Source organism: Panthera onca, chromosome D2 (assembly GCF_046562875.1).
Source record: "Panthera onca isolate mPanOnc1 chromosome D2, mPanOnc1 haplotype 2, whole genome shotgun sequence".
Classification (NCBI taxonomy): domain Eukaryota; kingdom Metazoa; phylum Chordata; class Mammalia; order Carnivora; family Felidae; genus Panthera; species Panthera onca.
In genome coordinates, this window is record NC_138349.1 from 32,070,498 (window position 1) to 32,096,668 (window position 26,171).

The following is a 26,171-nucleotide window of genomic DNA, read 5'->3' on the forward strand; positions in this document are numbered from 1 at the left end:
GACAGTCTTTTTGAGGAGGTAAGATACTGGTATGAGGTTGTAAGTGGTATAGGCTTAGGTATCATAGGGAGGTATGGGGAGAAAGCCATGGAACTCACAGAAAGGGGTGGGCTCTGGTATTTGAGAGGTGTGAGGGGTGGGGAATTCAGGATTACTCTACGGAGGAGAGGGTAGGAGATGGGAAAAATTTTAGGATAGACATTTGTAGTAGACTTTCCAACATAGGCCAGAAAGTCCAGAGGCCAAGAGAGCACAAGATGTGTGCAAACTGCAGGTAGTTGGGTTTGGCTAGAGTATAGGGTGAGAAGATGACAGATAGTTGGGCAAGAGAGAATTGAACTGAAGTTCAGACTGTGAGGAATCCTAAAAGCTTTATGCAGGTAAATGCCATTTTGTATATCTCAGAACTTCGTGCATAAGACCTCCACACTGTTAATGGAAATTATCTGTGAATGTCTGATTTTAACAGCAAGGAATTTGGTGGCTTCGCAGTATTTGCTGTGAGGTCTCTCACAGCTGTTTGCTGCTGCCCAAGCCTGCACCTTCCTGTGGTTCTTTCTCCCCTCATTGCGGTAGTCTCCTGCTGCCCTTTGTGCATTATCACACTCTGGAAATCTGGAGACCTCTTGCTACCAGTTCTTCTAGTTCCTGCTGTAGGAACCCTTTCTAGCAATCTCGGGTCCTAACCCTCCCGCCCTTCTCTGCTCTGTCTCAGTTTTTGCCATTATGAAAATCCTAAATTCCTGGCCGCCTGAAAGGGCCTCGGTGGAAAGGAAGTCTGTGTGGGAGCCATTGTTGGAGGCGACAGCAATTTTCTTCTTCTACTTTGGGAGTGAGAGTATTTCCCTATCTGTCTTTCATGGACTTCAGTGTTTCCTGCCGTCGTGGTGTTATGGTTTTGGGGTACCCACTCTGGACTGAGCTCTAATAAGGGAAAGCTGTTCTTTCTTGTTGAGGATTGGGAAGACATGTTGCTAGTGTCATAACTCAGATTGCTGTTTCTCGTGGAAATAATATAGCTGGCTATTAATCATGGTTCAGCTGCAATTTATGTTTAAGAAGTTTTAATCAAGATTTAAGAAATTTAACATTGTTTCTTGGGGGGAATTGCATTTCAAGTTCAAAATAACCAATAATATAATACAGGAGACCTTAAACAACTGTGCTTTCTTCTTGTTGTTGTTGTTGTTGTTGTTGTTGTTAGGATTTATCATTTATTCTAATTGCCTAAGTAATCTACAAAAACAATTTAATCATTTAAGTGGACATCTAGAGTGTTTGCAGGTTTTTTGGGTTTGGTCTTATTTTGTTTAGAAACTAATGACCATAAGCACATTTTTTCCAGTTTATTGAGAAATAGTGGCATATATCACTGTAGAAGTTTAAGGCATACAAGCATGATTGTTTGATTCACACATACTGTGAAATGATTACCACAAATAAGTTGGGCTAACATCCATATTCTCACTTAGATAAAAAGAAAAGAAGAAAGAAAAAAATTTTCTTCTTGTGATGAGAACTTTTAGGATTTACTCTCTTAAAGACCTTCCTATGTCATACAGCAGTGTTAGCTATAGTCATCATGTTGTACGTTGTATCCCTAGCACTTATTTATAAGCCCATTTTGAAAGCACATTTTTGAAAGGTTTATAGGTTAGAGACCATCTGAACAGTATTGTGGTAGCAGTATTTTTTAAAGCATTCAAGTGGAAATGACTCATCTCTATGGGACCTTTGGGTAATTAATAAACAGTGACACCTGCTAGATGGAGGTTGTATTTTAATCTTTCTAATTATGAAGAGTCTCTAGAATTCCTCATAGAATCTATGGCCTCCAGTGACTTGCATTTCCAAGAATGTTAAAATGAATATTTATCTCAGAGATCTTACAGCTAGAAGTTGTTCTATTTAGGATCATATTTTTGAGTTTTTATGTACATTAAATGAGAACTTTCCTGTGTATTGTAAGCTTTTTTATTTTTGTTTGTAAAAGCAAATTGTTCATTTTAAAATTATTTTGTAAATGTTCTTGTATAATTTTCTTTATACAAGGGAAAATTTCTTCATGTAATTAGATAGTCTTTGAAAATAAAGATGGTTAAATTCTTTTATTTTGAAAAATCTTAAAACATTCATTAAGAAGGAAAGAATTATCAACTGAATGAATCCTCCTATAATTATCATCCAAATTCAACTGTTATGAATACAAATTTTAACTTAAGGAAATGTTGGCTGTTCCTTGTGTAATTTTTCCTCTATTTTGCAAACCAGTGTGCTAATTCACAATTTTTATTTTATGCAGATGATGTGATGCCAGCCACTTACTGTGAAATTGACTTAGATAAAGAAAAGAGAGATGCATTTGTGTATGCTATTAAAAATCACTACTGGTACCAGATGTACATAGATGACTTACCAATATGGGGTAGGTATTATATGTTCCATTTAAAGTTTGGGCATACTTGCATAATAAGCACGACTTATGTAATGACTCTTAAGGTGATTGATTGTACACTGAATCAGTAAATGAGTTTTCATTATTTTCCACGAAATTATTCTAACATCAATTTTATGATCCCTTGTTGATCATACAGTTTATGACTCTTTATGATCCCTGTTGCTTGAAGGGGTTTTAACGTTGCCAAACCTTATATGATACTCCCTCAAAATACAACTTTTATATAGTGTAACTTTTCAGATTTAAGGAATTAAAAGGCATTTTGAACAATCTGAAATATCTTCCCTTCCCCCATTTTTGTATATCTTATTTTAACTTATTCTGTCATATATAATCAAAGGAACTAAATAGGATTTTGAAGTTTTATTTGGGCTTTCTCTCATGTGGAACTGTGGTAGTATGGTTTTAGATAAGACAGTCTCCTGAGTGACTTGTTTTGCAGATTCTTAACACTGTATGTTTAAAATTTTTTTCATGGTTTGTTTTTTTTTAAGATTTTTATTTTTAAGTAATCTCTACACCCTGTTCGAACTTACAGCCCTGAGATCGTGAGTCATGTCTCTACTGCCTGAACCAACCAGGCACCCCTAAAAACATTTTAGTGTTTTAGCTCTTATTTTTCTGTATTGATGGATAGTTAATATAAACCTATACAAAATCCAAACTCTGCTTGTGCTGGGCTTGATTAGATTATTTTAGTTGGTTTTTTTCTTTGAAGGATATATTGACATGCAGCTTTGCAGGAGAACATCAGTATTAGGTAAAGGAATTCACATCTATGTACTGTTGAAATGAGTTAGTATTGCAAGTCAGTATAAAGTAAGTGAGTATTCTAAAGAGGGTGGGAAGTGACTATTCGAAAGAGTAGTTGAGTACTTACTGCAATTGGCAGGGCATTTGGGGACCACAGCTGCTCTGTGTCCCTTTGTGTCTCATATGAATGACAGCATGCAAGGCACAGAGCTCTGCCAGATATGCATGCTACTGACGAGGTGGGGAGAGTCCCATAGCTGGTTGAGCTACGTGAAGGTGGTGAACTTCTTAAGAATATGATGAAATTAAATCATTATGCTATGATAACCAGCATGTTTGATCATATTATTCTCTTGGTGGGTTTTTTTCCCCCTTTGGACACCTGTTCTTATATATAATAAACATTCTGATTCTTTAATTTGTTGGCAGACCACTATATTCTTGAGCAGCAAACTGAAATACTGAACATATCAGACCAGAGTCTAACGTGGTTCTAAGATGAAATTTGTAAGAAAGTCAATCTCAAGATGTAATTGTATGCATCATTGCTACTCTGTTGCATGTTAATTAGGTATAAATAGTAATCATTTCATATTAATGACTATAATTAGCGTTACATTAACACAGACATTTCTGTGATCAGCTCTGAGGGTAGCAGGAAGATGTGCTGAATAGTCGCTCAAGATTTGTGAGCCTGTAGTTCAGAAGAACCCATTAGTCAGGGTTTTCTCTGTTTTTGGTGGGAGAGCACGTTCCTCTCCTGTTCTTTTTCCATTGCTTTTGGGTTTCTTTTATGGAACCATAGTTTTTTTTGGTCATTTCTGTGGATTTCCTTAGCAACATGGCAATTGTGCTTTCCTGTTAAAATAAATCTTTTTTAGCCCTGGGATTCCAGGGTCTGTCGTGTTTAGGAAAGATACGTTTGGGTGTCCTAGAATGTCTGAACTACAAAAATTCTTGTCAGAAAAAAATTCTTATTTAGCTTTTTCTTGGGGTAAGTATTTCACAATCTTTTTTTAAAGCCCCTGAGAGAGAGGTGCCTGAGTGGTTCAACCCAGGTCGGTTGAGTGCCTGACTCTTGATTTCGGCTCAGGTCATGATCCCAGGGTTGTGGGATTGAGTCCCATGTTGGGCTCTGCACTGAGCATGGAGCCTGCTTGAGATTCTCTCTCTCTCTCTCTCTCTCTCTCTCTCTCTCTCTCTTCCTCTCTCTCCCCCTCTCTCCCCCTCTCTCCCCCTCTCTCCCCCTCTCTCCCCCTCTCTCCCCCTCTCTCTCCCTCTGCCCCTGTCCCCGACTCACATTCTCTCTCTCTCTCTCTCTCTCTTTCTCTCTCTCAAAAAAACAAAAAACAAAAAACACCAACCCTCAGAGAATAGCTTATTTGGTGTAATTGTCTCTACCCCAGAGTTTTCAGAGTACCTAGGTAAATAAACCTTGATGAAATTAATTATTAGAAGGATTTCATTATCCCTCTGCAACCCCAAATACAATGAAACTATATTCCTTGAATTTGTATCAATTTGAGAGAACAACTTTGGTTAATAAGCAAATACTCCTTAATAAGAAAGGATCTTTTTTTCCCCTACTACTTTAATGAGATGCATTAACCATAGAGGAAAGGAGTCACTTTTAGAGTATAAGGCTCTTGGGAAGTATATAGGTTTTGGTAGGGAACGTTAGATAAATAGCTGACAGTATGAGGGCACACGAGAGAGATCCCTAGCTACCACCTATTGCCCTGACACTGTTCGGGTCTTCCTCCAGTATCTGAAATTGTGATCAGAATGATCATTTTAAACTGTGCCTCATTAACATTTATCTTCAACACTCTTCATTTTGATGTTTTCCCAGAGATGGGGCCAGTGCTTGAAGCATAAAGAAGAGACATTTTAAGTTTTGGTACCCATAAACACCTATGTGAAGCTTATTGAGGAATGTGTAGGTTATTAGAGAAAGTACTGGATTGGGCCTCTGGGGAACTGAAACTTAATTTTAGTTTGGCCACTACTAACTGGATGACTGTGCCAGATGATGACATAGTACTTCCTGAAATTTTCAGGTGTTAGGAAGTATATACATGTAAGGTGATAATTATTACAATGAAGGTGATACTCATAACAAAGCATGAACTTTGAGTATCAGTAGTGACAGGTTATGCTGAACTGTTCATGGTGTGGCTATGGTTTATGTTTGCCAAGTAGTTAACAAAGAGTAGAATTCCAGCCTATACTTTTGCCTTTTTCTAAACATGAGGAATAATGGTAATATTCCTCAAATATTGTTTGTTTATAAGAACTTTTTTTATGAGCTTTTAGCCTCTAATATATTTTAAATATTAAGTGATATTACCTTGTATAAAGTATTATTTCTTTTGTAGGTATTGTTGGTGAAGCAGATGAAAATGGAGAAGATTACTATCTTTGGACCTACAAAAAACTTGAAATAGGTTTTAATGGAAATCGAATTGTTGATGTTAATCTAACTAGTGAAGGAAAGGTGAAACTTGTTCCCAATACTAAAATCCAGATGTCATATTCAGTAAGTATTAAAATAATTATACATTAATGAGTGTTTGTGACCTGATAGCAACAGTAAAGTGTGTTTTACTACTTTAGTAAATGAAAGTAGGGTGCAACAGAATATTATTAAGACTATTTCCTTAATGCATGTAAGTAAGCCTCCTACAAGCAGGGAGAAGATTTGCCTCAGGTCTGTATGAGATAGAGGTATGCATATGCAGGACTTCCCATTGGCTATGGCAAAGTTTACCATTATAACTGAGCAGTTATAGCTAACCCAGCCATGTATTCTCATGGTTACATTTTTAGATTGTAGTATGCCTTGTTGTTTCTCTTTCCTTTTTACTGTTGCAGATAGAGATGATGCTGTATTGAAAATTGCTGGATGGGTATAGTTTACCATGTTTTGCTTTATCAGTTGGAATAAGATACTCCTGCAGAGTAAGAGCTTGTCAGAGCCCTTTGCAACTGTCAAGTTAATTCTGTTCCATTAGGATTAAAAATAGTGGAAAGAAGAAAAATCTGATGTAGGTAGCCTCTCTCTTTGCCAGTTTTTTTCCCTGATAACTGGAATGAGTCCATTGGTAGTAGCCAGTTTTTAAGTTTTTTAAGCTTATGCATATGTACTTAGTGCAAATGATATTTCCGGAACTGAACTTATAAAGAAGTTTGATAATTGTAATAAAACTAATGCAGTCTAATGTCAAAGATGGGTGGATTCTTATTTTAATTGGTCTAATTAGTTCAGTTCTTCTTTTTAACATTTATCTTAGAGAGAGTGCGCGAGCAAGTGGGAGAGGGAGAGAGAGAGAGGGAGACACAGAATCTGAAGCAGGTTCCAGGCTCCGAGCTATCAGCACAGAGCCTGACGCGGGGCTTGAACTCACGAACTGTGAGATCATGACCCGAGCTGAAGTCAGATGCTCAACTGACTAAGCCACCCAGGGACCCCTTGATTCAGTTCTTATCAATTTATCAGGTCAGAGTATATAAGTAGCAAATACTTATATTAATGTCCTTGAGAACTGAAATGATCCCTCTAGGTAAAGTTGGAAGTTTTTTTTTTTTTTAAATTTTTTTTTTTTTATTTATTTTTGGGACAGAGAGAGAGAGCATGAACGGGGGAGGGGCAGAGAGAGAGGGAGACACAGAATCGGAAACAGGCTCCAGGCTCCGAGCCATCAGCCCAGAGCCCGACGCGGGGCTCGAACTCACGGACCGCGAGATCGTGACCTGGCTGAAGTCGGACGCTTAACCGACTGCGCCACCCAGGCGCCCCATGGAAGTTTTAATACACAGAGAGGAAAGTTGGTTTTTTATCATACGTGTTTCAGCTTCTCAAATTGGCAGTAACTTTCCACCATTTCTCTAGTTTCCTATTCCAATTGTGTAAATCTTCCCTAATTGTGCTCAGAATTTTGTTAGCTTATTAATTTGTTTACTGGCCTTTATTTTCGTGTGAAAAAATTTTTTTCAGGTCAAGTGGAAAAAGTCAGATGTAAAATTTGAGGATCGATTTGACAAATATCTTGATCCATCCTTTTTTCAACACAGGGTAGGTAAACTGTATCTTTTAAGACATTCATTATGTGTTTCAGTCAGTTTAACAAACATTAGTGAGCATCTGCCATATGCAAGGCACTGTGCTAAGGCCATGGAGTTCAAACATTGGGCTAGTGGTGATTTCACAGGTGAGCTTAGAGTCCTAGGGTGACAGAGAGTTGAAGGGAAGCAGTCAAAAGCCCTCTTCATCATGCCTGTGCTTTAAACTGATTTTGAGTAACCCCAGGGAAGGATACAACATACCAAAAGCCAGGATATCACTTTTATTATTAATGAGGCTAATATTGGAAAATGTGACTTCTGTCTTTGGACAGGTGGGCTTCTTAATGTTGAAATTCAGAATTAGATCCTCTTCTCGCACTTAGTGCTGGACTATTGCAAGTTTCTGTATATGGGCACCTGCCCTTAGGAAACTTAAATGTGGAGAAACAGAGCAGAATGTGTGTATCCTTTAGGAAAGGAAGGAAGGGATGAGAGTGGAGTAAGACCAAAAGCTTTTGCTGATGGAAATCTTTCCACACAAAAAGAAACATCAAGAATGGGAAGAAATGCCCCTCATCCCCCACCAGTACATACAAGATGGAGCTCAGATTGTAAGTCTAGTCCAGTGGCATTGTTGGCTGGTTTTGTACAGGTGGTAGCTTTGGTTTTTTACAGGAAAAAAGTTTTTATCTTAGTGGTTCCCTCCTTCAAGGATGGAGATGAAAGGACAACATGATATAAGGAGATGTATCCATTCTCCTGACTTTTTTCCTGAGTTGCAGCTTACACCTTGTGACCTGATCTTTTAGATTTGGAATTCTGAAGTTTCTTAGTAATCTGTGTTTGAGATGGCTCCGAAGCTTTTGTGGTTTGAAATTTGTATCATTGCTGCCAGACTTCACCAGAACCTGTCACTACTTCTAATCTTCGTCTGGGTCCTAGGAGAAAAAATTAAGCTATTTGGGATTTAGTCATTGCTGAATGATTTAGCAGGCTACTCCTGGACCTAAAATTTCCGCCCCAATCTCCACTTCCCTACTCCTGGTGTGTTCTTTTCAGATACAGTGTTTAGGTAGTTCTGAACATGTTTGAAGGTAGAGGCACAAATAACTTCAACGTTTAGATAATATCTGAAAATATGAGGGCTCTCAACTAACATTCCCTACTGGAACGCCTGAGCCTGCCTTGTTTCTCGTGCCATCGGGTACTGGTAACTTGGGGGGAAAGGTCGCCATTTGGCATTTTCACTAGTAGAGCGGTGTAGCATATTTCTCCTTTCAGCAGTTATTAATTGAGCACCTGTTATGTGTCAAGCACAGCAGTGAGTAAGAGGAATACATTAGAGAATGAAAGTCAAAGATCTGCACCCTCTTGGAGTTTACCCTTCTAGTAGGGGGAGACATGTAATAAACATGGTAAGTTAAGGCTATAGGGTGTTCAAAGATATGTCCATCAAAAAAGAGCAGTGAGCAAGAATGCCACAGGCAAGGCTAGTTGTGGTTTGAATATGGTGCTCAGGGTAAGCCTCTGATGTGGACATTTGAGTACAACCTTGAAGGAGCCGTGAGATTGGATGCAATCACCAAGGAAGAGTATGTATAAATAGAAGAGGGCCAAGGACTGAGTCCTGGGGGCAGTAAGAAAAGCTTAGGGGAAGAGTAGGAGTAGCCCCTCAGGGCTCTGAGGAGATACCAATAGAGGAGGGAGGAAAAAAAAGCTTGTGTGGTGTTCTGGAAGCCACATGAAGAAAGTGTATCATGGAGGATAGAGAGATTGGTTCTGGATTGTTGCTGCTGGGTCAGGTAAGGTGAAAGTGACTGTTGAATTCATTTGGAGTCATCAGTGAACTTGACAAAGAGCGGTTTTGGTATAGGGGTGGGACAAAATCTGAACAGAGCTGGTATAAGAGAGCATGGAGGAGAGGTTTTGGAGACTGTAAGTTTGGCAGCTAAAGGGAGCAAAGAAATGGTGTAGTAGTAGGAAGGATAGAGTCTGGAGATTTTCTTTTGAGACAAAGAGAAACATGCGTGGAAGTGTTCAGCAGTGAGTGCAAAGCTAACAGCGGAGCAAAGAGGGAGGAGAATTACTGCAGTATGTTCCTTCAGTAGGCGGGAGGGGTAGGATCTACTGTGTAAGAGCAGGGATTGTTTCCAGGACAGTGACTACAAGCACGGGCTTAGGAGCTCGAGCTGGATACACATTCTGTCTCTGCCACCCACTATAACTGTGGTCACATTACTCAGTTCCTCAGCTCTGTCTCCTTAATAATGAAGCAAGGATCGTCATAGTGTGCAGAGTTGTGATAGTCCATTTGATAGTGCATATAAAGCACCTAGTTCAGTGTTTGACACATAGCAGGTGCTTAATAAGTGGTAGTACTGGGGTACAGTTAGTTCTTTCTCTCCAGTGTTATAAAATTTATGGCAAACCTGGGGTGCTGCTTTAGGGTTAGCAACACTAGGAGGTGCTGGAGTCAGCCGTTCACAGTAACCCCTTTGTGACATCTGGTTTCCTTATTAGTTTTTTTTTTTTTTTTTTTTAATTTATTAATGCTTACTTATTTTGAGAGAAAGTGAGAGCACAAGTTAGGGAGGGGCAGAGAGAAAGAGGGAGAGAGAATCCCGAGCAGGCTCCACGCTGTCAGCACAGAGCCCAATGCAGGGCCCAAACCCATGAAACCGTGAGATCATGATCTGAGCCAATTAGATCATGACCTGATCTGATCATGAGTCAGATGCTTAACCGACTGGGCCACCCAAGTGGCCCTAGTTTCTTTATTATTTTTAAGAAATATTTCTCTTGCTACAATAATTTCAAAATCGTAATAGTATTTTGTAGTTTTTGGAATCAGAATATTATAAAATGTCAGGCTGATAGTACATTTTAATAGGTATTGGTTTAAAATTTGTATCTTAGATAAGAAAATAGCAGGGAGCTTTGTTGAAAGTTTTGCATTTTAGGTGTATTTTTCTTACTACTAAATAGTAACTACATAAAACTTCTTTTCTTTTCAAAAATTTGGTAAATTGACTGAAAGAAGATATGAAACATCTGTATCATTTTTCTCTCTTGTCCTTTTCTGGGTCATTAATTTCTCAGGGTGGAACAAAATCAAATCTTTGGAGAAACCTATAATTGCAGACTCCTTTTAAAAATCTTGAATGATACTTTTATGTTAAATCTTATATAATCCTTTATTGCACATATTTCAAAACAATACATTCATTATTTCCTTTATAATTTTAGTAGGTATTCAATAAATAAATTATTAAATGGAGGAAAAAATGATTTTATGAAGAGGCAGAGGCAATTGACCGTTTCCTGTTCTTCAGGGAGAGCCACAGAGTGTGTCACTTGCCTGAAGTGTCAGGGTGGGTAACAGAGCCAAGGCTGCCCTTCACCCTAGTGCGCATACTCAGCATACTGGCCCAAGTTAAAATCTGTCCTAAGTACAAGACAGTACATCCTTCATGTTAAATATTCTGTGTATGTACCTGTAGGAGTTTAGAGCAGGAGTACATCTATGACTAATGGGATATGTAGATGAGAAGTTTTATAGAAGGGAGGGTTTTTGAGTTGGGCTTTAAACAGTAGATAGAATTTACAGAAGTAGATAGAAGTAGATCCTATGTGAGAAGAAATTATGAGAAGGATACAGGTGGACACGAGTGTGCTGTACTTGTGGATCGCTGAAGAAGGATAGGCCTGATTGGAATGTAGGAGGCAGTGGAGTGAAAGGTTGGCTAGAGAAGGTGAGGGAGCCATATTACAAGGGGTACAGAATATTAGGGAAAATAGTTTAGATTTGATATGTGAGAAAATAGGGAATGTCACCATCAGTTTTAAAATAGAGAAGTGGTAAATGAAAATGATGTTTCAGAAAGATCGGGTAACTTTTTTCGGATAGATTGGAAGGAAGGGCAGAGACCATGATTAAAGAAGACTAATTAGGAAACCATTAGGGCTACTTCCAGGTGTGAGGTAATGGGATGGGAATGGAGAGGAAGGGATAGATATACAAGAGACATATCAAAGGAAAACAAAAGCTTACTAATTATTACTTAGGAAGGATTAAGGAGAAGGAAGAGGCAGAGATGATTCTAAACTTTCAAAGCCAAGTGTTAGTACCATTAGCAGCAGTTAGAAATCAGAAGCAAGTTATATGTGAGGCAGAAGATTATGAGTGTACTTTAGGGCAGTCTAAGTCTGAAATTCCAGAAAGACATTGAACTAAAAGCGATGATGTTCAGTACAAGTGCGAAACATGAATGAGGAAGAAGGCTAGAGATTTGGGTCCCGGTGGGGGTTGAGGGTGAGGGTGTTACCATCATCATTGGAACACTAGTTACAGGTTCTGAGAGTCTGAAGAAGTCACAGCAGAGTACCAAGACTGGAGCTTCTGGAAACGTTCATAAGGTGGGAGGAGCACGCACCGAAGATGAAAGAGGAGAAGGGGCAGTCAGTCAGGGAGGATGGTGCACTGGCAGTAGAGGTCCGATGTGGCAGGGAGAGTGGACAGCTCATTGACTGCTGAATCGGTTTAAAAGTTCATTGCAGGCCTGTAAGAGACATTTTGTGGGACATGGTGAGATTCTATCATTTGGGGGAGGCCGGGTGGGAGGGGAGAAGTAGTATGTGTCGTCTCATTTGAAAAGTATTGGCATTGAAAGGAGGGAGGTAAGAAGAAGATGGGAAGAATGAGGGGACAGAAGATCAAACAAGCACTTTAAAAGATATTAATAGAAATAGCAGCTTGTCAATTTTTTCAGTGTTTTACTATGAGCTAGGCACTAAGCTATATGCTTTACATTTATTACCTTGTTTGAGCCGTATAACCACACCAGGGAGTAGATAGCATTATAGATAGGGACTTTTGGAGATTGCTGATGGTGGAGAAAGGTGCAAATTTAGGGGTGCAAGATGAGAGCACAAAGCACCTCAAAAACACCTCAAGGAATGAAAGAGGTGTAAAGCTTAGGGGAAGGCTTGACTTAAGAGGAGGCAACATCTAGGAAATTGATGGAAGGAGTGAAAGGCTAGGAAGATAAATGCAGAAAAATAAAGGAAATGGGGGCCTTGGTGAGAGAGGTGAAATTTTGAAGCCATCCTTAAGGAACTTACGGGAATTAAAATATAAAGGAATTTGAAGTCAGATGCTTCGAGTTCTGAGATGCACTCAGAGATACAGTGGTGCCTTGTGATTAAAAAGCAGAGTGTGGACATAAATCTGTGACAGATGTGTGGGTGAAATAAAAGTCAAGAGTCTTGGGAACATCGGGACACAACGGGGTATCTCGTTCTCTCTCCCGCGGGTAGCAGCGTTACAAGGGAGTGGATAAGGTGATGGGGTGGAGAAGATGAACTGGGAGCAAGTGAAGCGTACATTCAGGAAGGCGGACTAAATCCAGGGCAGCCAACTGTGATGGTTCAGTCTTGGTGTCCTAAGGAGGTTTTCACGTTGTTGCTCAGTTAGAGGGAAGGGAACTAACATTTTTTGAATATTTGCTGCTCTGTGCCAGACATGGTATCATACTTCTTATACATGTTGTTAAACCATACAAATCAGGATAGTATTATTGGCTTCCTTTTTGATATAGAGAACTGGGGTCACATAGCTAGAAAATCGGCAGAATCTGGGTTAAAACCGAGGCCTGTTTGACTCCAAAGTCTGTGTTCTTTCTGTGTAATGCTAACTAGCATATGCTGTGTGGTCAGATTGTACTTTGTACAGTAAAATTGATTGTGAAAATCTGTATACAATATCATGTTTTTAATGCATCTGAAGTTTACTGTAAAGAAACCCAATCTCTTTGCATAGTGAATACTCATCCCCAGTGAGTCTCAAGTTTGGATTTTTATGTAAAAGTTTTAAAAGATTATTTTTTTTTTTTTGCACTAACATGCTGTTGTCATCATGCAGCCTATGAATTTTGTGACTAATAATTCATGTCAGTAATGTGTTATTTTCTGTTATTTTAGATTCATTGGTTCTCAATTTTCAACTCTTTCATGATGGTTATCTTCTTGGTGGGCTTAGTTTCAATGATTTTAATGAGAACTCTAAGAAAAGATTATGCCAGGTACAGTAAAGAAGAAGAAATGGATGATATGGTGAGCAAACGTTTTACATTTATTTATAAAAACGATTTAACTCTTATTTTGAATGTTGGCATGTAATTCACATGAGTGTCAGAATTCAGAATTTTCAGGTTTTAGAAAGGTGTAAAAGTTGCTGAGGGATCTCTAATCAAATATATTGTTTTTACATATTCTGATTACATGCCCCATAATCAAATATATTAATTTTTTTTCCAGCAAAACGTTGAATGTTCACCTTAAGTGAGATAAGTATACAGTACAAATAACCTCTTCACTGTTTTTGCCACCAAATAAGAAGGGTGGCACCTGGTGGCACCAGGTTTTGCCACCAAATTTCTTAATTTGGTGTCCAACTCTGAAGCAGACTTCCAGTTTTCAGAGCTTTTGATTTCAGGATTGTAGCTATGAAGTTGTAGACCTGTATTGACATCTCTCTAATACTGTTAAATACTGCATTAAATTCAGGGAGTGGGTGAAAGGATTAATTTACATTTGGTTTAGTAGGTTCAGAGGGCAGGTTCACTTTCTAAATTCTTTTACTATATTACATACAATGTTGTAAATGAGCAAAAGTGTGTTCTGTAAAATATTAATGGCTGTGCTATGTAGATACATTCCATCATTAAATAAGTTTGGAAAAGAGTTAAACAGGTTAAAACTGAATTAATATGTTAATGTGTATTATGTATTTGGTGCTTTTTAGACATGTCTGACCAGGATCACCCCCAGGCAAAAAGCCAGATTATCTTAAGGGACTGATATTTAAGAAATAATGTTTTAGATACTTCTTTACTCAGGTTGAAAAGGAAGAATTGAATCCTTTTTCAAAAGTGCTGTAGGCAGTTAACTAATATTTAACAGATAATATTTAACTGATATTTCCTCATATATTTTCTTAGATTCCAGGCTATAAAAGACATTTCTGCATTGTTGGGGCATCTAAGTACTGGTTTCAATCTTTGTTTTCTGTTTGATTCTCCACCTGGCCCCTCATTATGTATGAGCCACAGGCATGATATAAATGACAAGAATAAGAATGTTCAGAGAGCTGGTGTGCTCTTCTCCCATTTTGACCATTTGTGTTTGCTCCTAGACCTTTTCTTTTCCATTTTTTGATATTCTCTGAACACAACTGGGAGCCACCTTCCTGAACCTCAGTAAATGTCATAATATTTTAACATTATAAGTTATTAAGGCAGTGATTATTTTATTTTTTTAAGTTTATTTATTTTGAAAGAGAGAGAGAGGGAGAGCTCAAGTAGGGGAGGGGCAGAGGGAGAGGGAGAGACAGAATCCCAAGCAGGCTCTGTGCTAGATCTCTTGAACCATGAGATCATGACCTGAGCTGAAATCAAGAGTCAGATGCTTAACTGACTGAGTCACCAGGAGCCCTTGCAGTGATTATGTTAAATTTGAAATGTCTTTTCTCGATATTTTGAATCCCTTTAAATAGCTGTAAGTTTGGAAGGAGGGAACTTAAAACTGGAATTGTAATTTTTCACCTACTTTATGTATTTTAATTTTATTCCAAATGCTTTTCTTTTCTCTCTCCATATGTGTGTATATAGGATAGAGACCTAGGAGATGAGTATGGATGGAAGCAGGTGCATGGAGACGTATTTAGGCCATCAAGTCACCCACTGATCTTTTCTTCTCTCATTGGTTCTGGATGTCAGATATTTGCCGTGTCTCTTATTGTTATTATTGTTGCAATGATAGAAGATTTATATACAGAGTAAGTACATGTATTTAATTTTATTTTTTTGTTCTTGAATAGTGTTAATCATTGGACCATTTTAAGTCAATTATAATTAAATATTTGCTTATTTCCATTATCTTAGAATTTAATATAGCATAAATGTTCTTACTGCAGATAAATAATGAATAATAATATTCAGCTATAAGTATGTTTTTCTGTGACATGCTAAAACATGCTAACCTTACTGAACATTTTCATTGGTTATAAACGTTGTGTTCCATTTAGAGGTATGAACAGAGTTACTTATGAGCCAGTGGTGTTTGGCAAAATGAATAGGCATTTTTTTTGAAAGCCGAAGATCCAATTAGATCTTTGTAAAAAGCACAAGAATTTTACAGTTTCTGAATTAGTACTTCGTATTTACCTTCCAAATTGGGACACTGTCTACAGAACAGAAGAAAAATAATAAATAATCTTTAATAAATACTTAATGTTTATTCAATTTATTAATTTTAATATATAACTGTTAAATAATAAATAATAGTAAAAAGAGCAGTGGAAAAGGCACATGAGGTTAGAAAAATAATTGGGTATCTGTCTTACCTGTACATGGTTTTTGGTACATTTTTTCTTTGAGGACAAAATTGGTTGCAGGAAATTCTTGATTTGATGCTTGGAAATTCTTGATTTGATGCTTTAGATTCTGTGTCCCCCTCTCTCTCTGCCCCTCCCCTGCTCACACTCTGTCTCTGTGTCTCTCAAAAATAAATAAATATTGAAAAAAAAATTAAAAAAAGAAATTCTTGATTTGAGGTCTTTGGATTATTAGAAAATTAACACAGATCTCACATCCCTATTGAGTGGTCCTATAACCTATGCTCAGAAAGCCACGAGTGAAGCAGACACACTTTGAGCCTGGGTCGTAGGGATTATAAATTTAGGCATTTCAGACGTTGTTCCATGAAGTTCTCTATCAGAATGACACTTGTTTCCAGTTAGATCTTTTATCTCTATTTCAGTTCATAATGCATTCTTTCTTTTTTTTTTTTTTTTTAATTTTTTTCATGTTTATTTCTGAGACACAGACAGACAGAGCATGAGTGGGGGAGGGGCAGAGAGAGAGGGACACACAGAATCAGAAGCAGGCTCCAGGCTCTCAGCTGTCAGCACAGAGCCTGGTGCCGGGCTCAAACTCACAAACCGTGAGATCGTGACCTGAGCAGAAGTCGGTCACTCAACCGACTGAGCCACCCAGGCGCCCCACATAATGCATTCTTTCTTATATATGCCTGGCATTTGGTGGACAAGCAATAAATTGTTGCTGAAAGAATGGCTCTTTAGTTTTATGTTAAATATTTAATAATACTAAATTACTGTTTCTTCCTCTAGACCTTAAGCTCCTTGAGAGCAAGGACTGGATCTTCATTCATTTATCTTTGAATTCTCAAAGTACCTACTTAAATGTGTGGAAGGTACTCAGTGCTTGTTAAACTCAAGTGAATATATTGATCAACAAGGTGGTTTCTCCGTAGTTTCTGTTATATTTCTTTAATATATAACCTTTGCAATTTGTTTACCATATAAGCTTTAAAATAATTGTTCAAAACCTAAACTTAAGGGTTCTGACTTGTAGTTCATATTTTAGGATATAATGTATTTCAGATGAACTAAATCCCAAATACAAGAAAAGCATTTCAAATTTGCCAAGAAGGCATGCTTTACATCAAATACTGGGTTAAATTCATCCCCACTCACTGACTGAATTGACACTGCACAGTCAGTCTCGAGTGGGTAACCTCTCCTAGAATTCAAGTTTTTGCGTTGTTCCTTCTCAGATGTCAGGGTTACCATTTTGACAATTCATTTTACTGCAGAAACTCTTTGTTTATAGACCTTCAACTTTAGAAATAAGAAACTTTCTTAGCAGGCACGTCATGCATTGTTCTTCATTATTAATGTTTTTCCTGTATTGTGCTAATTTGAAGTGAACACACTTAATTATATGATTCATATTTTTTTTATAGAATTCGTATTAAAGTGGTATTATTTTGATAACGAAGTGACTAACATTATTGGTGTTCCATTAGGTGCTTGATGCTTTAGGTGCTTTTTTACTTTTCACATCCATCCTTTGAAGGGGTTTTCTCTATTCGACAGATTAGAAAAGTAAAGTTCAGAGAGGTTAAGTAACATGGCTGAGATCATAATGATTGTTAGGGATGTTCGTAAGCTGGGATTTGAACCTACATATGGATAAGGATATGTCTTTTGCCACAACTTGTCTCTTAATTTGCTGTGCTATGGAAATGAAAATAGAGATTATAATAAGCATAAAGTGAGAAAATGAAAAACCTTGCACATGAAATTTGTAAGAATCACTTCAGAGTAGGAATGATTCTAAAAGATGAAAGGCAGATAATGTAACATGTGAAAATTATTTTGTGTTGGTGATGACCACAGCAATCAGAGAAGAAAAACTATTTAGGTAGATAGAGGATCAGTATCAATGTGGATGCCTATGAGTGTGATATAACTCCTGAGAAGGCATAGTGTTTGAGAACTTGTGGAAAAGTCTGGAAAAATACAGCTGCTCTATAACTTTGGGTGGAGAGTGGTGAGTTGACAAGTGTAAGTCAGCTCCTTAGATGTTTCCCCCCTCCAGTCTTGGTGAGATGAACAAAGAGGACAATTCCCTACCTCAGCATATTTTGCAGTGTAGATGAAAACGGTGTATTTTGGGTGGAGAATGCCCATAGAATATTTATGAACGAAGAGATGAAGGGTCTGTCTGATTTTTAAAACCATGACTGATACTTACACTTCACTTAGTGCAGTGTCTCTGGGGATTGCAAGCTTAAATCCCTGGTAGGCATTTTGGACCCTCAGTCACATGAGCAATCCTTTTGAACCCTCTCTGCTAACATTAAGAACTTCTGACTGGTAATAGACTGGTCTTAGACCAAAGCAGCCTTTTGGTTTTCAGTATTGCTAGGCCTTTGTCAACCTTCACATACCTAGTTACAAACAGAGAATGGGTCAGATTTTTTAATGATAATCTGAAAGGAAAAAGTTAGTATTTAGAGTGTTTGAGTTGTTGAAAAAAACAAATTTTGATTTTAAACACTTTGAGACCCACGATTGTTTACTTTTTTTTTTTTTAAAGTAAGCTCTACTTTTTTTGAAGTAAGACCTTATGAGGTCTTGAACTCATAACCTTGAGATACAGAGTTGTGAGCCAGCCAAGTGCCTGGAGACCCATGATCTTTTTTTAAGAAAACAATATTTTTAATGTTTTTAAAAATTTATTTACTTTTGAGAGACAGCACAAGCAGGGGAGGAACAGAGAGAGGGAGACACAGAATCGGAAGCAGGCTTCAGGCTCTGAGCTGTCAGCGCAAAGCCCGACGTGGGGCTCAAACCCACAGACCGAGAGATCATGACCTGAGCCGAAGTCAGATGCTTAACTGACTGAGCCACCCAGGCACCCTGACCCACAGTCTTTTAAACATGGGAATGACATATTCTTATATTACTACCACATTTGTATCTAGCTATGTATTGATGGAAATTGAATACTGTAATGTTTTAACTACTATGCATCCACTTTGAGAAATTCAGCATTGGTGTTCGGGCAGAGGAGCACTACATACTTCAAGACTTTATGATCTTTTTGTATTCTATATAGGTGGACAGTGAAACATAATAATTACTACCGAGAAGGTGGTTAGTTTATGAAAATTGTATATCATCCCAGTACACACATTCGTGTGGTATTCTTGTAAATTCTCTTTAAAAGAATATTCTTTAGCTCAAATTGACAAGGTTATATGATCTATCTACAGACTTTATTTTATCTTCCTAGTTATGCTAAGTTTCAAAAACAGTCTTTATTGTTAGTAGTTTAAGTACATTCTTTTTGAAGTTAATTTATCTTGAGAGAGAGGAAGTGAGTGTGTGCACATGCACATGTGTGAGTAGGGGAGAAGCGGAGAGATCCCAAGCAGGCCCCGTGCTATAACTGCAGCCCAGGGCGGGCTCGATCTTATGAACCCGCGAGATCATGACCCGAGGTGAAGTCAAGAGTCAGACCCTTAACCTCCTGAGCCACCCAGGAGGTGCCCTAAGCACATTTCTATATTATGACAAATGATACTGTCATTTATCATTTTAATATTTCTCTGCAATTAGGCATTTAAAATATTTTGTTCAGCTTTATTCAACAGGAGGGTTGATCTGAATTTCCTAGATACCATTAGTGGAAGGAGAGATTAGAAATTGTTGATCTGAGTTAATGTTGATTGTGGACCTATGGATTTAAAAAAAATTTTTTTTTTTAATGTTTATTTATTTTTGAAGGAGAGAGAGAGAGACAGAGTGTGAGCAGGGGAGGGATAGAGAGAGGGGAGATGCAGAGTCCAAAGCAGGCTCCAGGCTCCGAGCTTTCAGTACAGAGCCTGATGTGGGGCTCGATCTCACGAGCTGTGAGATCATGAGCTGAGCCGAAGTCGGACGCTCAACTGACTGAGCCACCAGGCGCCCCTGGACCTATGGATTTTTAAAAAATAATTTTTAGGGGCGCCTGGGTGGCGCAGTCGGTTGAGCGTCCGACTTCAGCCAGGTCACGATCTCGCGGTCCGTGAGTTCGAGCCCCGCGTCAGGCTCTGGGCTGATGGCTCGGAGCCTGGAGCCTGTTTCCGATTCTGTGTCTCCCTCTCTCTCTGCCCCTCCCCCATTCATGCTCTGTCCCTCTCTGTCCCAAAAATAAATTAAAAACGTTGAAAAAAAAATTTTTTAAAAAAAAATTTTTTTTAATAGTATAAGGAAAACTAAGAAAAGTCTCAGTGTTATACCATTTAAAGTAATAGCACTAATATAGGTTACATTACTTCCATTTTATTTGCCAGTGGGCAAAAATCTTAAGCAATTAAATCAATTTATAAAGAGGAATATTCTAATTATTTTTCTTAACAGATGAATATCCTTATCCATATGATGTGATTGGTTCACAGGGTTGCAAAACAATTTTAGTGCCAGCTTCTAACATTTTTGCCAAGAAATGTGAAATATTTGTTTAGAATATATTATGAAATTTAACTGCAGATTAAAAAAATTAGTATTAGCCTGTGCAGTTTTAACTAGAAATTCATTCACTCAGCAACCTTCTGAGATACTTTATAGTCCAGGATGATATTTTTGTGTTCCTGTTAAATTTATCTTTGAAATTACACTGACCTTAATGTGATAGGCTTTATGATATTTTCTTTAAATTGTTGGTTTTAACTTACCATATATGTTGTTTCGCCTTTTCAGGAGGGGATCAATGCTCAGTACAGCCATATTTGTCTATGCTGCTACGTCTCCAGTGAATGGTTATTTTGGAGGAAGTTTATATGCCAGACAAGGAGGTAACTTATAAGTGATCTCTTCGTATTTTTAATTATAGATGCCAATATTCTACTGTGGGGTATTTGGAATTTAAAATGGATAGTACAGCCATTGTAAAATACTTTGTGTTCCCATTTCACATAATGTCTACCAAACCTGCTATGGGATCTACTTTGCTTTTATGGAATCCTTGCATTTTATTTCTGAAAATTAGGAATAATTAATAGATTATGTCCATTGTTCACTGTGAAGTTAGCTAGCCCTGAGGAACATGTAGGAGAGAGTATATTTAAGTTATTGATACTACTTTGCTTTGAGCTGCCTTACTCCCTAAATGTCCTCCATGGGAGGCCTCCACATAGAGTATATAGTGTTACAGCTGAATATAAAGGCATGTTTTTTGGCTTTTGGATAAAGTATTGGACTGGAAGGAGAATAGGAGAGAGCTGTTTATTTCTATTGACTCTGAAATATTTATCAAAGGACCCTGCATTAAGATTTTTGTTATTGTTTGTCAAAATCTTTTGCTAAGATTAGCACTTCATCTTAAATACTCCCTCGCTTCTCTACTTTTGTGACCTGAAAATGATGGGAGATACAGGGATGATACAAAGGTACTGCTCCATGGTGTTTCTTTCTGTGGTAGCATTCAAGGGTTTTCACATTTTTTTGTTTTCCCCGTAATTGGGGCCAGAAAAGTACTGAAAGTAGATTTGCGTATTTCAGTTTATGACTGAAGGGTTGTTGAAAGACCTTAAAATTATATTCCTAAGGATAGAGACTTTCTCATGTGATTTTCCCAGCTCATCTGAAACAATGTCAGCATTAAGGGATCCTGCTTTTTAGTCGACTCGTCTTATAGATAGATTATTGGCATTCTGAGCATGTATAGGATCGTTTAAAATTCCTCCAGTATATCCTGGTTTACCATTGCTCTTTTTATTGGTCCTACTAGATTTAATGTGACTTGTACCTTCAGTGTAAATAATTCTTTGGATTGCCTGAGGGAGTATCATAGATTGCTAATTATTTTTGTTAACTGTTCAATGTCTTATATACCTTTAGCTACAGGAAACAAGTCTTACCATAACTTGATTACCATCCTAAGGAAATCAGGATGCCTGAGTCAACTTCGGCTTTGAATTTGATGTGAAAACTAGTTAGGCTAAGAAATTTACATTTTATGACCTCCAGAAAAGTCTCCACAGCAGAAACATTATTTAAAACAGGAAATTTATTCACTCTTGGACAGAAATTTGCTTTTAGTTTGATTGCAAGTTAAGAACACCTAGCTACACTTTTCTTTATTACACTTAACTCTTGAAAGCAGAGTTCAGACTCAAACCTAGGAGTATCAGATGTTACCATGTATAATCTAAAGGTTATTTTCTGATTGACAGTGCCTTGAGGAGGTCTGATCGTGTACTGATAATTTTGTCCGAGCGATCCCTAAAAGCCAGGTTAATGTAAGAAGTCAACCCAGAGAGTTGAGAATTTTTCAGACTTACTTCATTGCACTACAGCGAAGGTCTGCATATTGTCCTCAGTGTACTGGATAATCCTCTAGACTCAGTTTGAAACTAGGGGTAGCCTGGAACTTGACCAGAATCTCTAAGGTTGCAGGGGACCAGCAGGAAGCACAGTGTAGATGCCTGGGCTACTGATTGTACCCAGTGGAATGTGTGTGGGATTTTTTGTGACTGTTGGAGGGAAAGGGAGTAAGAGAATTAAATATGGAATTTATTAACACGTTCTGAATCTCAGCAGGTAATGGAAAGTGTAGGAAAAGATAGTGCTGAGAAAGAGAGAGAATTAAATAGGAAAAATAATACTTTAATCAATGGCCACCCTTTTTGTGTTGTTTTTGTGTTAAAATGCTGAATGTCGAGTCTGTGTGTGGAAAGGAGGGGCCCTTGAAACTTACCTGAGAAAGAAATACTATAGAGTATATAGAGGTGATACTTCAAAATCAAGGAGTTTTTCTGGAAGAATGTCAAGATTTGGGATAGTAATTCTATGAGATGGATGTTTGAAAGAGCTTCACATGGAAGAAAACAGAAGTTAGGGTATTGCTTATTTTGCTTATAGCACTTTACTTTTTTTTTTTAAGTTTTTATTTATTTATTTTGAGAAAGAGCACGCGCGCGCGAGAGAGAGAGAGAGCACGCGCGCGCGCTTGAGTGGGGGATAGGCAGAGAGACAGGGAGAGAGACAATCCCAAGCAGGCTCTGCACCATCAGCGCAGAGCCCGATGTGGGGCTTAAAACTCACGAACCGTGAGATCATGACCTGAGCCTAAGTCCAGTGCTTAACCGACTGAGCCACCCAGGCGCCCCACTTATAGCACTTTCTGTTTGGGTCCTGATTGCTTTTGGTTGTGGAGTTGAATTGTAATATCGATCCAGTATGAAATCTTTGTGTTTTGTTCCTAAGCAGTATGCAGGTGCTTTCTTGGCAGTGCGCCTGCTCGTATACTCTGCTGTATTAGAAAGATCGCTCCTTGTTCTCCTGATCAGTTTGCACACGATTTAAAATTTTTGATTACATAGTTTAAACATTCCTTTCTTTGACTGTTTAAATAACAGTTGTTCACTGTATAGAATTTTGGCAGTACAAAGAGGTACAAAGAAATAGTGAAACTTAAAATCTGTGGTTCTGATTGCTGAGAGAGAGAGCTCACGAAACACACTCTTTTGTTTTTCCCTTTTGAAACAAATTTAAATATATATTTATAATCATAATTACAGCTAAAAGTAAATTTGGGGTAAGTTCAACTTAACTAGGGGTAATTTAATTTGGGTTAACTTTAAGGATTTAAAAAAAAATTTTTTTAAGCAGTGTAATCCTCTTTTCAAATGAAAGCTTACATGAACTCCATTGTGTAAATTTGTTGAAAATGGACTTGTTCTGGTTAAAACAGGGTTTGGGGCTCTTCTTTCACCAGTGACTTCATGGGCACCTCCAAGAAGCTCCCGAATTCCAAGTAATAGTTGGAAAACGCCTACGTAGGCCGACTTGTAGCCCAGAAATATTGAGTGGCTTACCAAAATTCACAGCAGTTCAGTGGCAATATCACGACAGAAAATTAGGACATTTGACTAGTCCATTGCTCTTTTCTGGTGCATCCACTTCAAAAGCTGTTTGCATTAGACATACTTGAATAGCTGTTGTCCTGAAACAATTATTAGAGTGTCAGATTTTAAGATGTTTACATGAGAATTTTAAATAAATGTTTTGGCACTAAAGAAACAATAATTTGGTGCCTTATGAACATTAATATATGCCCCTCACCTCCGATTTTCATTATTTCCTTTCTCTTTCAGGAAGGAGATGGATAAAGCAGATGTTTATTGGGGCATTTCTTATCCCAGCTATGGTGTGTGGCACTGCCTTCTTCATCAATTTTATAGCCATTTATTACCATGCTTCAAGAGCCATTCCTTTTGGAACAATGGTAAGTTGCTTGAATCTTGCTTTTAAACTGGAAAAGTATAAGCATTCTAATATGAGGCCTGCTATCTCTCTGAAGTACCTCTTAGTAAGAAGAATTTTGGCATTTGCAGCCAGTCCCTGACCAGTCACAGAAAGTTAGGTGAAGAAAACTGTTTCTTGATTCTGTGAACCAGTGAAGTGAAAGTCCGACTTCTAAGTGTGACGAGAGAATACTATACTTTTTATCAGAGATGGGAGAAACTAGTGAATATATTATAGAGGAAGAATAATGACATACGAAAAAATGAGGGTGTTTTAAGGTGATAGGTGGGTGCGTTGGTAGTGGTAGGAAGTGAAGCTTCTCCATAATACGTTTTCTTTTTTCAGTATACACCGAAAACATTTATACTGATATGTTGCTACAGACATTAAAACCCTATCTCATATCTTACCTGTAATCACAGACTTTGAAATATTTTGGATCTTTTAACTACATTAAAACTAAAACACAGATATATTCCAGTGCTTTACAAAGGTAACCCACAGCCTCCAAATTGTTCTTGTTGTTACCTTTTTTTAAAATGTTTATTTATTTTTGAGAGAGAGACAGAGTACAAGCAGGGAAGGGACAGAGAAAGAGGGAGACACAGAATCTGAACCAGGCTCCAGTCTCTGAGCTGTCAGCACAGAGCCCGACGCAGGCCTCGAACCCACGAACTGTGAGATCATGACCTGAGCTGAAGTCAGACACTTAACCGACTGAGCCACCCAAGCGCCCCTTGTTGTTACCTTTTTACTAGAAACAGAATTTTAGGCTTGGAGCAGACTTCAATGTTTTGTTTTATTTTGTTTTTAAAGATATACATATATATATATGTATTTAATGTTTATTTATTTTTGAGAGAGACAAAATGAGAGTGGATTAGGGGCAGAGAGAGAGGGAGACACAGAATCCAAAGCAGGCTCCAGGCTCTGAGCTGTCAGCGCAGAGCCCGACGTGGGGCTCGAACTCATGAGCTGTGAGATTATGACCTGAGCTGAAGTCAGGCACTCAACCAACTGAGCCACCCAGGTGCCCCGACTTATTTTTAATGTACGCTTGTGCAGACATGTGCACACTCTTATGCACATGTATGCAAGGTGCACCATGGTTACTGCTTTTCAGAGAGGCTGTGTAACTTGGTCAAGGTCATACAAATATTGGCAGAACTGTAACTGGACCCATATCTCTTTCTGAATTTTGATCTTTGGTTTTCTGTCAAATGGTTTCATAAAAATTCCAGGTGATTTTCGTTGTTTTATAACCTGGGTTTCTCAAAGATCCTGCATTATACATTTTTACTAAATGTTTGATACTTTTTAGTTGGAAATATTTTTGAAAATTGCTTCAAAATTGGCATTCTTGTTTTTGTTTTTTTGCAATCCAAAGTGAGTGATGATAGTTGGGAAAGGGTAACATAATTAATTACATTCAGAACTAGAAAAGAATTTGCTTCATAATAGTTACAGGCCATTAGAAAGTATCTATAGGGCCTCAACTATCTCTTAAAGATCATCTGCTGAATTAATTATTTTCATAGTGCTTTAAAAGTTAAAATTCAGATTCTGCTATAATTTTCCTCAAAGTTTTGAATTGATGTGGTGAAAATTATATTTTAAAGTTGCTTTGCTTCACTAAAATTTTAAATTTTACCGCTTGTAAAGAGGGTTTTAAATTTTCAGTGTAATTTGCCTTTAGATAATTTAATGATTACTAGTTATTAGAATACAGTTTCAGACTCTGTACTGAGCCGAAGCAGGTTGATAAAAGTGGTCTTCGCACTTGCAAGACTGGCTGCTGATGCCGAGCAGGCACCTGAAGTACCTTGTTCTTCATTTGTTTCCAAATTCGGAATGAAGGACATTCATCCCCCTCAAGTTTTAATCAGATGTGTAGTCTAACATTTTTTTTTCTCCTTTAGAAAGTATCAAAATTTGTTTAGAAAATGAAATTTAAGAACTTGAGGTGAATGTTTGACCCAGCTGTCCATTTAGTATTTTAACTAATGAAATTTGTATTTTAGTTATTTGTCGATATTATGAAGGAAGTGGTTATACAGTGTCAAAATCTCCATGGCTCTCAACCCTAGGTACACATTAGAATCCTTGGGAATTTAAGTAATTTCAGTGCTCATGGCTTCGTCTTAAGCCAGTTTAATCTGTTTTGCTTTAAATCCAGTCACTAGCGTTTACCTGATTCTGGTTCCCAGCATCTGGAGATGGACCTCTCGGCTGAAAGGC

General features: G+C 37.8%; 1 protein-coding gene across 1 annotated transcript in view; it reads left to right on the forward strand.

Moving 5' to 3' along the window:
- TM9SF3 (transmembrane 9 superfamily member 3) overlaps positions 1-26,171 on the forward strand; it is a 69,448-nt gene that overhangs the window by 18,784 nt on the left and 24,493 nt on the right. Inside the window, exons 3-9 of the mRNA XM_060643071.3 lie at positions 2,303-2,425; positions 5,590-5,750; positions 7,209-7,286; positions 13,256-13,387; positions 14,944-15,110; positions 20,385-20,479; positions 23,783-23,913. Coding sequence (XP_060499054.1) covers positions 2,303-2,425; positions 5,590-5,750; positions 7,209-7,286; positions 13,256-13,387; positions 14,944-15,110; positions 20,385-20,479; positions 23,783-23,913 — 887 coding nt within the window. The remainder of the gene's footprint in view (positions 1-2,302; positions 2,426-5,589; positions 5,751-7,208; positions 7,287-13,255; positions 13,388-14,943; positions 15,111-20,384; positions 20,480-23,782; positions 23,914-26,171) is intronic.